This window comes from Cucurbita pepo, chromosome LG01, assembly GCF_002806865.2.
Source record: "Cucurbita pepo subsp. pepo cultivar mu-cu-16 chromosome LG01, ASM280686v2, whole genome shotgun sequence".
Lineage (NCBI taxonomy): Eukaryota > Viridiplantae > Streptophyta > Magnoliopsida > Cucurbitales > Cucurbitaceae > Cucurbita > Cucurbita pepo.
Genome location: NC_036638.1, coordinates 487,399 through 502,383, shown reverse-complemented (window position 1 = coordinate 502,383; position 14,985 = coordinate 487,399). Strand labels below are relative to the sequence as shown.

At 35.1% G+C, this 14,985-nt stretch overlaps 3 protein-coding genes across 8 annotated transcripts; all 3 read left to right on the top strand.

Annotated features, from left to right (window-relative positions):
• Positions 1–68: 68 nt before the first annotated feature.
• LOC111811308 (aminoacyl tRNA synthase complex-interacting multifunctional protein 1) lies at positions 69–6,288 on the top strand. 2 transcript variants are annotated; one of them, XM_023698099.1, is made up of 12 exons: positions 69–238; positions 659–754; positions 1,591–1,761; positions 2,024–2,089; positions 2,316–2,381; positions 3,072–3,188; positions 3,956–4,107; positions 4,206–4,296; positions 4,396–4,464; positions 4,760–4,851; positions 5,142–5,205; positions 5,890–6,288. In XM_023698099.1, exons 1-12 carry the CDS (start codon positions 158–160, stop codon positions 5,992–5,994), a joined length of 1,170 nt encoding a protein of 389 aa, XP_023553867.1. In that variant the 5' UTR covers positions 69–157; the 3' UTR covers positions 5,995–6,288. The 2 variants fall into 2 exon arrangements, with proteins under 2 accessions (XP_023553867.1, XP_023553860.1); XM_023698092.1 differs by having other exon boundaries at positions 70–238; positions 3,066–3,188.
• A 2,523-nt stretch (positions 6,289–8,811) lies between these two features.
• Positions 8,812–9,800, top strand: LOC111811326 (two-component response regulator ARR17-like). Of its 2 annotated transcripts, XM_023698119.1 has the most exons (5): positions 8,812–9,029; positions 9,148–9,239; positions 9,334–9,411; positions 9,491–9,561; positions 9,664–9,793. In XM_023698119.1, exons 1-5 carry the CDS (start codon positions 8,909–8,911, stop codon positions 9,752–9,754), a joined length of 453 nt encoding a protein of 150 aa, XP_023553887.1. In that variant the 5' UTR covers positions 8,812–8,908; the 3' UTR covers positions 9,755–9,793. The 2 variants fall into 2 exon arrangements, with proteins under 2 accessions (XP_023553887.1, XP_023553878.1); XM_023698110.1 differs by having other exon boundaries at positions 8,914–9,239; positions 9,664–9,800.
• A 304-nt stretch (positions 9,801–10,104) lies between these two features.
• LOC111787954 (glycerol-3-phosphate dehydrogenase [NAD(+)] 2, chloroplastic) lies at positions 10,105–14,825 on the top strand. Of its 4 annotated transcripts, none has more exons than XR_002814067.1 (10): positions 10,105–10,531; positions 11,154–11,290; positions 11,484–11,589; positions 12,120–12,321; positions 12,404–12,491; positions 12,797–12,944; positions 13,820–13,969; positions 14,061–14,210; positions 14,297–14,445; positions 14,682–14,825. XR_002814067.1 is itself a non-coding variant. In XM_023668069.1 (9 exons), exons 1-9 carry the CDS (start codon positions 10,211–10,213, stop codon positions 14,309–14,311), a joined length of 1,317 nt encoding a protein of 438 aa, XP_023523837.1. In that variant the 5' UTR covers positions 10,105–10,210; the 3' UTR covers positions 14,312–14,668. The 4 variants fall into 4 exon arrangements, 1 of the variants encoding a protein (XP_023523837.1); XR_002814066.1 differs by lacking the exon at positions 14,682–14,825 and adding an exon at positions 14,556–14,625; XR_002814068.1 differs by lacking the exon at positions 14,682–14,825 and having other exon boundaries at positions 14,041–14,210; positions 14,297–14,668.
• Positions 14,826–14,985: the final 160 nt, after the last annotated feature.

Here is a 14,985-nt window from a genome sequence, read left to right as displayed (position 1 = left end):
TTGGGCCAATTGCTTGATGGGCCGTGCCTTTGAAGTCCGTGACCATAACAAAGAAGAGCCATTAGCAAAGCTTCTGAAAATTGAAAAACCCTATCAGTGATTGATCGACTCACCGAGTAGAAAGAATTCTCAGCAGTTCATCGCTGAAAAGCTTGAAATGGCTGCCAATGGAGGTTCTGCGTTAGATAGGAAGCAGTTGGTCGCATCGGCGCTGGCTAAACACTTCTCCTTAGATTCTGTAAGCTTCTTCTCTCTTAACTTGCTGTCGAACGCTGTGAATCTCTGATCTTATATGGACCAATCTTCTCTCTTGTTTCACTCGACATTTATTGGTATTGGCTGCTCCATATTGTGAAATTCATTTGACTTTACGTGTAGGAGGAATAATTCTATGCACTGTATTATTTTATGGATATGATCATGGTTTGTCTAGTTTCTCTTCGGAGTTAGATGAAGTCGTGGAATCATCTCCAGACAAAGAATTTTCGCAGTAAAATATGTTAATGTAGTTTCCGTTGATTGCCTCGTTTGTTTTTTGAAATGATTCATCCGTCCAACGATTACGAGCTTCGGTACCACTTGTTTACAATCTTTCTTTTCCGTGTTGTGCATTGTCATTGGAATTTTGTTACTGAAGTTAAATTGCTATTTGTTTCAGAGTTCATTAACCGGAGAAAGTATGGATTTTAAGACCTATGTAGTAAACCTCTTGAAAACATCAAGGAATCGTGCTTCTGTCGATGATAATGATGAGGTAAGGTCGAATATTTTTCACTATGCTGACTGTACTCGAATTTCATATCGTTAGAAATTTTTTATAGGGGCACGAATTTTCATGGAAGTGAAAAGAGTACAAATGATAAGAAAAGAATCCACCCCAATTTCACAAAGGAGATTTTCGCAAAGCTCTCCAATTGGGCAAAATTAGAAGAAACAGATCAGTTTCTAGAATCCTTTGAGAGAAGACATCAATGATAACAGTTGAAAACAATAGTGCCTCAAGAGTCCTCCCAAGTTCTTTATGAGCCTTGAAGCTATACTCTTTTCTCAATCCAAACTTTACAAAGATTAGGAAAAATACAGTTTAACTGAAGAGTGTTAGCTTTTATTGTATTGGGGTCAGGGATGCCTGATGACGCGAGGGAAATAGAAAATCTCAAATATCGGTAGACCAACCAAAGTTCAAATTGAAGGTATTAAGGATTTTCTCCCAAACGTGCTTAACCAATGGACCAACCAATAAAAATTAATATGTATCCTCACAAGCAGACTTGCACCAGACACTAAGCGGGGAACAAGAAAATATGTGGGAATTTGTGTTCTGCACTCTCTATCAAATGTAGATTCACTGCTAGAAAAGGGACCAAACGAAAGCTTTAACCTTCTGCATGCACTTAGTAGCGTCCATAGAGAAGATCTTTCTTCCCAAGGAACCTTGCCAATACATGTATTATGAAGGCCAGATATGCAGCCGTTTGAAATTTTTATGTTTTAGATTTCCCGAAGGGACATCTGATAAAATTGAAAATTTATGTTTTAGTGCAACTTTTTGTTTTATCATTACCATAACGGTTATGATGGTTGCTGCAGGTGATGAAATGGATTACATTTGCAGACAGCTTTCCTGTAGATTCTAAGGCATGCCTTGAGGTTCTCAAACAATTAAATGAAGAATTAGTTCAAAAGTCTGTACTTTTGGGTAATGGATTGAAGACATCTGAAGCTGATGTAATTGTGTTTTCAGTACTACACCCTTCTGTGGTAAGCATTCTTGCATTTTATGACAAAATGTCTATATTTAAAATCATTCTTTTCTTTCAAGAATGTCATCATTTCTTCATATAATGTATACACATTTCATTTCACGTTTTCATGCTTAGATCCTTGTTCAAATGGCCGATGGATCTTTTGCATGCGGTTCTTGGATTTCAAGGACTAGTTTTGCATAGGATTTCAAAAAATAACTTTTAGATTGACCAAAGTAGAGATTCCAGTGAGATCTGACCTTATTGGTTACTGCTAGATTGGCCTTTCAACAGCAGAGAGAGAAAAGTTGCCACACATTTTAAGATGGATAGATTATATCCAGGTAGGTCTACTTCTTTAATGCCTTGACTGCTTACCAATTGCATCTGAGAATATTTCTGGTTTTAATTGTTGATTTTATCGCAGACATGCAAAAATGAGTATTAATATTGGTTCTTTAGTCGTTTATTTATAATTTGAATCCACTTTTATTCTGGCTTCAATATTATTGTGGTTTAGTTCCATGACTTGAGCTAATTAATACTTGCATCATTTTGTGTTTTTAACAGAACAAAGAGAATATTGGGGAGTTGTTTCAAAAGATACAGCTAGAGAAATGCAACTTTGATCCTCCAGTAAGTGCGCAATTAATTCTTTTGCATCTGCTAGAGTTTTGCTCTTTAAGGAGCAAGGATGTTAAGTTCCAAAGTGAAAAGTATATTGTTTGCACTATCATACCATTTATCATTAGAAACATCCAAGTTATGCCAAAAAATTATGTTTGGTTCACATAATATGGACTATAAATTTCCAGATCAAGTCAGCTAGTATTCTTCCCTTGTATGACCTAGCTACAATTTGACTTTGAAATTTGAATATTCGTTATTCATTGTTTTTCTCTATTCTAGTTGATTATCCTTGGGTTCTGTACTGTGTTGTCATTGTTCTTTGATTTTACCTGTTTGATATTGTTAACTTCAAACTGCCAGTTGCTTTCACATTGTTTTCACTTCACTCTCAAATTGCAAGTTCTTGTTGGTTTCTAGTATTTGTGAATTTCGTTGTGCTTTTGCCCTGTTTTTGTGAGTTCCTCCATTTCTGGCTTAGCTGAAGCATCTAAACTTTTTAAGGTAGATGGATATTTCATAAAATATATTTTTTTCTCTCAAAAAACTAAAAGCTAGATTGATTTTTTCAAGTTTCATACAAATTCATGGAGTTTGTTCCCAAGAAGTGTGCATTTGAATTACTGATGGTTAATAACTCACATTTTGAGAAATTCCGTTGCATGAACAAATTAAAAGTCTTATTAATTATAGTTGCAGGGCAAAGTTGTTGCCAACAATGTGGAGGAAGATTCAAACGCCAAGAAGTCTTCGCAAAGCACCAAGGTTTCAGATAAGCCTCAACTGAACCCAGACACTAAGAAAGCTGATCCGGGGGTAAAGCCTACATTTCTTTATTGGCCTGCCTACTCATATTTTGGTAATATAAACTATTGAAAAAATGTTGCAAAGACCTTTATTGAAGGGAAATTGTATTCTGTTCTATTTTTCATATCTTTTGAATAGTTTGGAGAGAATTCTCTCATCTTGTGAGAGAACATTACTTGTGCACTGCTTCAAATTTTGGGCAGAATTGGTGCTTTGATAGAATAGTGAAGGAAAATATTTTACAGTTGTTGCATAGCCCAGCCGTGGTTTTAAGAAAAAGAAATCCTTTCTTTGTGAACTTTGGTTAGAGAGGAATCAGTGAATCTTTAACAATAAAAGCAGGAGCAGGGTTGATGTTTTTGAATTGGCCCTGGTTTTATTCTAATCGGTGTACACTTTCAAATTCTTTTGATAATTATACCTCCTTTATAATCAATTTTAATTGGATCAGATTATTGTGATGCCATATGGGGTATGTTGATATAGATCTTTTGGTTTCTTTTATTTTAACTTTTAATAAATTCAGTGAAAAGTTTGTTTAGAAAAAAGAAGTAAAGGTAGAAGAATGTTTTCTTTTGAACCAATATATTACTTACACATAGTTGATAGTTCTATTTTAGTATTCAATGTATATCGACTTGTTGTGACCTGTTCAATTTCTGTGGTATAACTTGATATCCTCTAACTATTCTTTACTCCTGCCTTTTCTCATCATCATCATCTTTTTTGCAATTCATTCATTTACATATTTGTTTTTAATTTTATGAAACTGTTAGAAAAAAGAGAAGGACAAAAAAGAAGCTGCACCTGAAAAGAAGAAACCACTTGAAACAGAAACAACGGATAAAGAAAAGGAAGTTAGCGTTAGTTTGTTGAATATACGTGTTGGGCTTATTCGAAAAGCGTGGAAACATCCATCTGCTGACAGGTATGGTCTTCTGCGATAGCATTATTTACGTTGATCTATTGAAGTTCATTATTCTCCTCTGAGCTTAAATTTGTATCAATCATACTGTGGTGATCCAGTTTGCTGGTTGAGGAGATAGATGTTGGAGAGGCCAATGTGCGACAGGTTGTCAGTGGTCTGGCAAAGTTCTGTAGTCCAGAGGAATTGACGGTATAGTTACATTTACATGTTGGTCATGAGGAACTTGTAATGGATCCGCTGTAGAAACAGAATTCAAAGTTTGATGTATTATTGCATTAATCTGTGCAGAACCGCCACGTTGTTCTTATTACTAATGTAAAACCCGGAAAGCTACGAGATGTGATGTCCCAGGGATTGGTATTTTCTCTTTCCTTGGCAGTCTGTTTTTTTTTTTTTTTGGACATACCATAATTGATTATTTTTATCTTTTTTTAGGCTCCTGTACTTTACTGTGACGTATATGGATTAATATGAAGTTGCCTTTCATTTTATATGTGAATACACTAAATTCTTAGCACTATTTCTCTAGTTCTGGTCTGGTTTCAGTTATTTCTTCTTACATTTTCAATGTGGACTTTGGATGTTTCATATGTTGTGTGGAAGTTGAGTTGATATGCTCACTTGTACATGGATTCATAAATCCCTCTCTCAGGTGTTATGTGCGTCTAATGAAGATCACACCATCGTGGAGCCTTTGCTTCCTCCTGAAGGAGCCAAAATTGGTGAACAAATTTCATTTGCAGGGTAAGTTTTTCAGAGACAACTCAATTTAACTGCATTACCTGACTTGCACTTCTATGAATTTTTGTGTAGAGTAGCTGTGTATATATATATTATACACTAGAAGATGTTTCAAGAATCTTTTTCTTATTCAAAAGGGGGAAATTAGGTCTTGTCCTTGGTAAATGTAAATTCCCCCTTCGGTGTATCATTGAGTATCTGACTGTTTTTCTTGGTTGTTTTATAATTAATCTCTATTTGAATTGGGTCTCTGCTGTTATGTGGTGTATTGATTATCTCGTAATTTGATTTAGGGTTGATGGGAAGCCAGAAGATGTTCTCAACCCCAAAAAGAAACAACTGGATAAGATAACACCGGTACGTCCACTTTTAACCTTCCCTGTCCAAATAGGTTCAAAATTTTCAGGATGATGCAAAAAAAAAAAAAAAAAAAAAAAAAAAAAAAAAAAAAAAAAAAAAAAAAAANTTTTAAATGACAAGGTCATAAAGTGGATGTGTTTTGAACAAAATAGGCAAGGTTGAACACTTTTTTATTCTCTGGCTAAAGGGTCGTGGATTGTTGTGCCTTCTTAAATTGCATGCATTTAAACGTAAGAAGGGCGATTCAAAGGTCTTGTGTTGGGCAAACGAAATGAAAGCAGCAGCCAGTGTATTTGGAATAACTTTTGAAAAAAATGATTTTTAAATAATTTTTTTTTAAAGAAAATAATAATCCATTTAACTTATGGAAGGATTTTAGATGACCAAAAGTGTTCTTTAATAAATGATAAGCACTTTAAGAATTGAATTAGTTTTAAACCTATTTTTGAAAAAACATTCGAGATATACATATATATATATATATATAGAAGTCCTGGAAGTGATTAATAAAAAAACAGCAGTAAAAAAAAAAATCACATGTAGTTAATATAATCACTTTTAAATGTTGTGGATCCACTAAACGCACCTTTTATCTTGCTCGCCCAGCTGCAATCTATGCCTACTCACATCTTTCATTTTGCACCTATTATACTCAAATGGTTGTTATTTGGATGGATTCAGCATCTTTTCACAGACGACAAGGGCGTGGCGATGTACAAAGGAATACCGTTCATGACATCTGCAGGAGCATGCACGTCGTCGATCCCGAAGGCAAGCATCAAATGATAGCAGCATAGCCATGGTAGAGGAGAGCTTCACAGCCAGAAGGATCCCTGGACACTGCGTTACTTGGCAAACCAAACTGAGTCACTTTTGAAGAGATTTGGCACTGGTTCATCAAATCAAATGGGCCTTCATTATTTCAGGTAATGTATCCTTGTAGTTCTTTTTGGTCTTAAAAATGACATTTTCTGTTTTGAATTTATGATATTTAGAATTGACATTATGTTCGTATGATGTAAAAGGGTCACATTTTTGTTTTAGATAAATCTCAATCTCCCAACAACCATATTTTGTTTATCTAACTTTGAATTACCCGTAAATATAATTTCGATTTCAATTAATCTGTGTGTTTTTTTAACGTGTTTGGTAGCATATATAGAATTTGGTTCTCAATTTAATTTCAATTGTTTATATGTGTAAGCCATGAAAATAGTTGGTCAAATCTCTATTAGGCAGTAGTATAAAAGTGGGTTTGGATTTTTTTTAAAAAAAAACCTACATTTTCTGAAGGTGATTTTTGGTCACACAATCGACTAAATGTGACTTTTAATAATTTAGTACTTCAAAAAACCATTTTTTTAAAATCAAACATTTATAGTTACAAAGTGACCCAAATGCAATAATAATACATCACTTTGGGCTAACATAAGAAGTTCAAAAAAGCACTCAAAATTATGTCAAAGTCATAACTTTAATTAATTAATTAATTATATAGTGATTGAATTGGGTTGACTGAAATGAAAAGACTGTTTGGGTAAAGGAATAGGGTACTCTGTCCAAGATTCCCTTAACCCTAAACCTGTTTAGTTTAGGTTTGACTTTACCAAACTCTGACTCCCAAAATCATTCCGTATCTTAAATCAAATAAAATCCACTAACATGTCCCTTTCTTTGGATTTTAGATTCACCCAATCACTTCCTTCAATTTTTTAAATAATAATAATATTATTAGAGTCTAATTCACGGTTTACGTATTCAAATTTCAAATTTTTATTTTGATATCTGTATTAATTCAGCTGTACTTGAGAAAGATGGAGACGAGAAGTCGAGGGGGATGACAACATTATTTGGTTCATACCGTTCGATTAAACCTCGAAAAATTCAACCAATTTATCTTTTCTCCTACGTCGAATAAAAGTCTTCAAACTCTTTTGCTATTGAAATAGATCGTAGATCATAAGGAATATGCAAGTTCCCACATCGTTTGGAGAAGGGAACGAAACATTCATTATAGGTGTGTTAGAAACTTCTCCCACATAAACGCGTTCTAAAACCATGACGCTAACGGCCATGCAAAATGGACAAAAACAAATAATATCTATTAGTAATGAGTTTGATCTTAATCGGTCTCTCACTCTCCATCTCTCTTTCAATTCCTAAGCAAACAATTAGTAAACGGGTATTGGTCACACCCACATAACCCCATCATAGCTATCTGTTTGGAGAGGAGGAAGTTCTTGAGATCATGGGCCAATGTGATTGAATGGTAAAAGAAGAGAAAAAAAGAACAAATATTGGAAGGGCATGGGCATCTTAGAAATCCAACCTATCACATAGGTTTGAAAATTAGATAGCACATTCGATACCTTTCTACATGTGATGTTATTACCAAATGAATGGACAATTTTCAAAATGATATCAATGTGCTTATAGTATCGTTTACACTTTGATCTCTAAAATATTCCGATATCATAAATTTGGTACATTGTACCAATTTTCACTATAAAAAGACTTTCGATTTAATCAACTTCGAAAAACATAGTGCAACTTATAAGAGTTTTCCGTAAACTCACTAATTAAATAAAAATAAATAGAAAATTTCAAATTTGTGGATGGATGGAAGAAAGTAAGAGAGAGAGAGAGAGAAAGAAGGTAATATAATGTAATGGGGGGAAAATTTAAGGTTGGAAGGTGTCAAAAAGATTTGAACACTGTTTGGTTCTGGCAAATCATTAATATTCGTTTGTGTGTGATGGTCTCCCCATGGTGGCTTTGCAGAAACAATAAAATCTACATAGCTCTGAGCCTCTTCAGACATTCATACAAATAATGATATCATTGAATCAAATCTCCACCCTTACCCACAAAGGATCTCCAAAGATTCTCCCTCTCCCTCTCCCTCTCCCTCTTCTCCATGTTTTCTACATGTTAAATGCTTCGGATGCCTTTCTCGTCCTTTCTTGCCTTCCAATTTATAATCTCGACCACACGGTTTTAATACCCTTCCTTCTCTTGCTCTCGTTTTCAATACCGAGAATAGGGTTCTTGTAACATTGTCATGTTCTAGTAGTATGACGACTTATCTTAAACTTTGGCCCTAGGGTTTTAGCTTTTAGGGTTAATAATGTACATCAGTTGAAGAGGGAAACGAAATATTCCTTATAAGAGCATGAAAATCTCACCTTAGTAGACGCATTTTAAAACTATGAGACTGATGACGATATGTAACAGGCTAAAGTGGGGTATTGAGTTGTTATAACGAGGATTTCTCCTAATCTCTAACTATAGGGTTTTAATTCTCTTCCTTGCCTCGACCCTGTGTTTGAATATTGAAATTAGGGTTCTTGCAATAATGTCGAGTTCTCGTGACCTGTGTGACTTGCCTTGAGCTTGTTTTGAATATCGGAATTCCGGTTTGTTAAAAGGATACGAAGATCCCTAACTAAGAGGGTTACAAAAATGATATAGAAAAAGAAAAGAAGAATCTTGAGAAGTACACCAAACATTTGGCATTAGTTATGGTTTGGGTTACACTCATTTAATCCTATAAATACCCAACAAACAACTCACACAATTCAATTCATCTCTCTCTTGTGACTTTCTGATTCTCTTACGTTTCTTTCTTGCTCTGACAACCTCGTTTTCCTCTCTCTATTTCTAACCCTAAATTCAATTTCCTCTCTATTGCAACCCTTCCATGGAGGCTGCCGGTTCCTCTTCTTCTCAAAATGGGTACCAACCCCATGTTCTTGCTGTTGATGATAATCTCGTTGATCGTAAACTCGTTGAGAAATTGCTCAAAAACTCCTCTTTTAAAGGTAAAAATACAAAAGTTTTCATTTTTTTCATTCAAAACAGGATTTCAGAATCTGGGCAAGAAAAAAAAAGCAATCTTTTTGTTTGTTTGGTTGTTTGTTTGTTTGTTTGTTTGTGCAGTGACAACAGCAGAAAATGGTCGCAGTGCTCTGGAGTTTCTGGGTTTGTTGGATGAACATGAACATGAACACAACAACATAGAATGCGGTGATGTAAGTTAAAGATTGTGTTTGGTTGGTGAGAAAACGAAGGAAAATCCCCCAGAAAATTGGAGATGTTTTAATGGAATCTTTGTCGTTATTGCAGAGGTCGAAGGTGAACATGATCATCACGGATTACTGCATGCCCGGAATGTCCGGATATGAACTTCTCAAGAAAATCAAGGTTCCATTTTTATTTTTATTTTTATTCTTTCTTAAATTTATCGAAAAAAAAAAAAAAATTAATCTTGTTTGTGTTGCAGAGATGTTCGAGGATGAAGGAAGTTCCTGTAGTGGTGGTGTCATCAGAGAATGTGCCCACTCGCATCAACAAGTTAGTTAATTTAGTTAATTTAGTTAATTTAAATCCATCCATCTTTATCCATACTATTATATTTTCAAAAAAAATTAATAAAAAAAAAATGAATTTGGTTAGGTGTTTGGAGGAAGGAGCAGAGATGTTCATGCTCAAACCTTTGAAGCAATCTGACGTGGTGAAGCTCAAGTGCCAGCTGATGATGAACTGAACCTTTTTTTTTTTTTTTTTTTTAATTTTAATTTTTATTTGAAACATTTGAAATGGCTTAGGATATTAGTTCCATCCAGTTCTTGTGTTTTTTTTTTCTTTCTTGTTCAATGGATTTTAATTCCAATAATTTTGATCTCTATGTCCATCCAATCTTTTCTTTTATTATTTTTAGTTTATAAAAAAAATTAAAACATATATATATATATATATATATTTAATTTAGTAATTTATAATATATATGGATTATTAATTTAGAGATATAAATTGTTTTTATTTTTTAATTTTTTGTAAAATGGTCTGATTTGGTAATTTAATAATTGAAAAAAAGAAAAAGAAAAAGAAAAAAGAATTCCATCTGATATTCTCGACGTTTTACCTGTTATCTTCTTCTCTCTGTGATTCCCAAGCTTCTTGCAACGCTTCACAAAACCTTCCAAAGCTTCTCTTTGTTTCAATGGAGACGCCATTGCTCGACCTTTCTTCCCGCAACGCATTTTTCACGCCCAAGAATTATTCCTTGTACTACACAAAACCTTCCAAATTAACCAATCTTAGCCTCTGTTGTCCCGATAAACCCACCACTTCCCATCGCCGGTTCTGCGCCGATGAATCGCCGCCTCCGATTCTTGAAGACACTGACGTAGTTCTAGATTTGGTCACTGAAAAAACCCCGAACCGCCGTAGGATTGTTCGACTTGCCTGGGAGAAGTTGGTGCGGTGGTCCAGGTCTTGGCGATTCAAGGCAAAGACCGACGTTCTTGAGCGCACGAACAAGGTGGGTTTTAATCCGCTCCTCATCTTTTTCCTAATTTTATCTTTTTTTAGCCTGTTGAAGATGTGGGTTGATCTTTTGGAGGATTAGTCTTGCGTGATTTGATAATGTGACTTCAACCTGTTTGATAAAATGCCGCAGAGAAGTTCGTTGTAGTATCTTGTTTTTTCTTTACTTTTTATTCAATTTGTTACCGAAATCCCTTGTTTTTTCACTGTAATTACCTCATTGTACTCTCTTGTAAGTTATAATATGAACGAGGCCCCTTGTATGGCATTGTTGGGTCTGGAGAATTATGACTATTATTAGTCTGGGAAATGATAACCCCTAGAAAACGAATCAACACCATATTACTTGAATTTCGGCTTCAAAATAAGTATATTAGTCGATGTGTCTTGAACCCAGTTAATTATCAGCAAAAGCTTAAACATTCCATTCGTCATCAAGGTCCAGGCAGGACTATGCTGAACTTGAAAAAGTACATCTTATGTTTTGGGAGATAAATGTCAAACTTAAAGCATTAGAACTATAGACAGTTTATTCACTGATATTTGTTTATAGCATATTCCACTTGCGAAATCTCTGTTCGCTTCATATTTAGAGTTCATTGTCTGAATTCTATCAGGTGGCTGTGCTTGGAGGCGGATCTTTTGGCACAGCGATGGCTGCCCATATTGCTGGTAGAAAGCCACAATTGGAAGTCAACATGCTTCTCCGTGATCCTCAAGTATGCCAGTCCATTAACGATAGTCACTACAATAGGTAAGTTATTCTGCAAAGAACTTCCCTTTTTCACCTATTTCAGCTTAAATCCATGCGTAATTTGCTGAAGTTCACTTACAATACGTATATGTGTTTGTGTGTGTGTGTGAGAGAGAGAGCTTGTGTAAATGTTTGTGTGGTCTCAGATGAAAGTTTGCTTGATTGCATTTAACTTGAGGACATTTATTTTCAGTAAGTACTTCCCAGGGCACAAGCTACCGATAAATGTTATTGCTACAACTGATGCCAAAGCTGCTTTGCTAGGTGCTGATTTCTGTTTTCACGCTGTACCTGTGCAGGTCTTTCACTACTCTATTGAAATTTCTTCATTAATATTTGTTTGCTCTTCGTAATTATGAATTCCTAAGGGGAAAAACTTATAATACAGTCCTTTCTTTACAGACTCAGATATAGGATCTTGGGAATTTTTAATAATTTTTTATCCATTTCTTTAACCGTGGGTGGTTATATGTTTTATTACTATTCATTTACTTTAAGTTGTTTCTTTCTTGTTAAAAGCTTTTATCACGTGGTAAAGGGCTTCTTTATTTTTGGTTAGGTAGCTATTTTCAGTGAGGGTTTTTTTTAGCCTATAAATATGGCTGCTGTACTCTCTTTAAGGCCTTTGAATAGTTGCTGAATTATTTGGAACTTGAGTGCATCAGATTCTTGCAAATAATTCAAATTTCTTTCATATGGTTTTTTAATTGTAGATGTCACAAATAATTTTCATATGGGCCTTCAGTTTTAGATGTCAGAAATATTAATTACTAATTTTGCGTGATTTAAGGATTTTTTTTTTTTTTTTTTTTTTTAAATACTATTGCAGTTCAGCTCGTCCTTTCTTGAGAGCATTGCTGACCATGTTGATCCACATGTGCCATTCATATCTCTAAGCAAAGGGTTGGAACTTAATACCTTGAGGATGATGTCACAGATTATTCCACATGCATTGAGAAATCCTCGACAACCCTTTGTTGCTCTTTCAGGACCTTCATTTGCTTCAGAATTAATGAATAAATTGCCGACAGGTGATATTGACGCACATTTTGCAGTGCTTTTTTGAATTGTATTGTTTTAAAATTGTTATGAACCTCTATCTTGGTTTTCCAGCAATGGTAGTGGCATCAAAGGACAAAAAATTGGCAAATGCAGCTCAGCAACTACTAGCTTCTAGTTATCTAAGAATAAGCACTTCGAGGTAGATATAATTACTGAACAATGAGGCTTACTTTTCTTGAAAATTGTAATTTAAAATACCCTTTGGTAGGAAACTTTGATTTATCCTACTAGTATTATCATCTTATCAAGCATCTAACTTCACATTTAGTCATTTATCCAGTTTCTCCGTTGCTACCTTATTCTTTGTTTATTTCTCCATTGTCTGATCACAAATTCCCTCCCAAAGTATTTTATCTTAAGAAAATAAAATATACCAAAATGAAAAGGTACTTGTAAGCTCTGTAAGCCAGTAATTTACTTAGCTTGTAACTTCTGATGACTCAGTGATGTGACAGGGGTGGAGATTGCAGGTGCATTGAAGAATGTCCTTGCGATAGCAGCAGGAATTGTTGAGGGGATGAATCTTGGTAACAACTCTATGGCAGCTCTTGTAGCACAAGGTTGTTCTGAGATCCGTTGGCTAGCAACAAAGGTATGCTTTTATTCAGTATTACTTGCTTTGAAGATTGAATGTGATTCATTTACGTCACAAGCCCAAAAACTAGATTTTGTTGTTTCTTAATAAAATTGTACATAATTTTAGGAAAAGTCTCAAATGAGAAATGGAAAATGTGTTGTAGTTAACAAATGTTTATATTTTTCAAAACTGAACACAATTGAGAGATACTGGAACGATACCTAATGACCTCTTACGTATTTTTCTCAATGGCATTTCAATATGGTGCTACCGTATGGACCCATTGTGAGATCCCACATTGGTTGGGAGGAGAACAAAACATTCTTTATAAGGGTGTGGAAAAACCTTGAGGGGACCCCTTTCCCCTAGCAGACGCATTTTAAAAACCTTGAGGGGAAGTCCGGAAGGGAAAAATCAAAGAGGACAATATCTGCTAGCGATGGGTTTGGGCTTGGGCTGTTACACCCATTATCGTGTAAGCTAAGAGTAAGAACTTTAATGGAGTCTTTTCTCTCTGCTGCGAATTCAGATTGTTACTAAATGTTCTCTGCCTGATTATTGGCCTCTTACGTATTTTTCTCAATGGCGCTTCAATATGGTGCTACCTTATGGATCCATTATCGTGTAAAAGCTGAGAGTAAGAGCTTTAATGGAGTCTTTTATCTCTGCTGCCAAATCAGATTGTTACTGAAAGTTCTCTGCTCGTTTATTGTTTCTGTTCCAACTTCCGTTGGATGGTCCAGAAGATGTTGGCTTCACATTCCTACATTCAATAATAGTTCAAGCCTTATCTAATACATCAAACACTCGCCTACTTTTCTTATCTTATCTAATTGTCTGATTGCATTCCTGACATTCTGATAACTTTTGCCTTCAATTTTTTATTAAAGATGGGCGCGAAGGCAACGACAATTACTGGACTCTCAGGCACAGGGGACATTATGCTCACATGCTTTGTCAACCTCTCTCGAAATCGCACTGTAGGAGTACGACTAGGGTCTGGTGAGAATCTGGATGATATATTGAGCTCAATGAATCAGGTACTACCTGGGTAGCCTTTAAGCATGTCTGGAAATATTTGGTTTTCATTCAATGCTAATGTGTTGTTAAGGTCCCCCCCGTATGCAACAGGTTGCAGAAGGTGTATCAACTGCTGGGGCTGTTATTGCGTTGGCCCAGAAATATAATGTTAAGATGCCAGTTTTGACAGCGGTGGCCCGAATTATCGATAACGAGCTAACACCACAAAAAGCCGTTCTTGAATTGATGGGACTTCCTCAGGTAACCCTTAGCTCTCATTGAACTGATAGATAGGAAGTTTATTACCTTCATCAGACTGCTTGAATGCTCATGTGAACTTCATTTAGGTGGAAGAGGTCTGATGATACCTGGGGGCTTCAGAGATATTAAGGCATTGTTATCACAATAAATATTTGGCATGAAACCATGATGCCATCAACCATTTTACTAGAACGTTGATCATAAGTTCTATGAAACTTGCCACTGAAGACCAAAGGTGAAACTATCTTTGGTTCTCATTAATCAAATTCAGTGATTTTGATTTTGTGAAGTCAGTCGTAAAAAACTGCCATCATTCTGTCTGATTTATTTAATTGTTATGTGAAGGATCAACATCGGTATCTATCATTTAATGATCAAATGTGATCATGTAATATGATTCACAATTGACTCAAAAGTTCATTGTCAATATGGCGTTCATCAGGTTTACATATTTTTGTGACCTTGTTGCAGACTCATGGGCGACCGACTTTTATGATTTCTCTAAGGACCATTACTATGTTACAACATGCAGGTTCGGTAAAATTTCGTGAAAAGGTACTTAGAGGTGTACACTTGTTGGATTAGCATAAATTTTTGGGTGACCCAAACTGGGTTCTTGGTATGTTTTATTTATTTATTATTCATTAAGTATAACTACTCGACTTTTTAAATATAGATAGGTCAAGATCGTTATTAAATGTATGCCATTGTTGTTTCAAAACTTAGGAAAGGAAATTATAAAACTTGATAAGCATGAATAGCTTCCAACAAATAA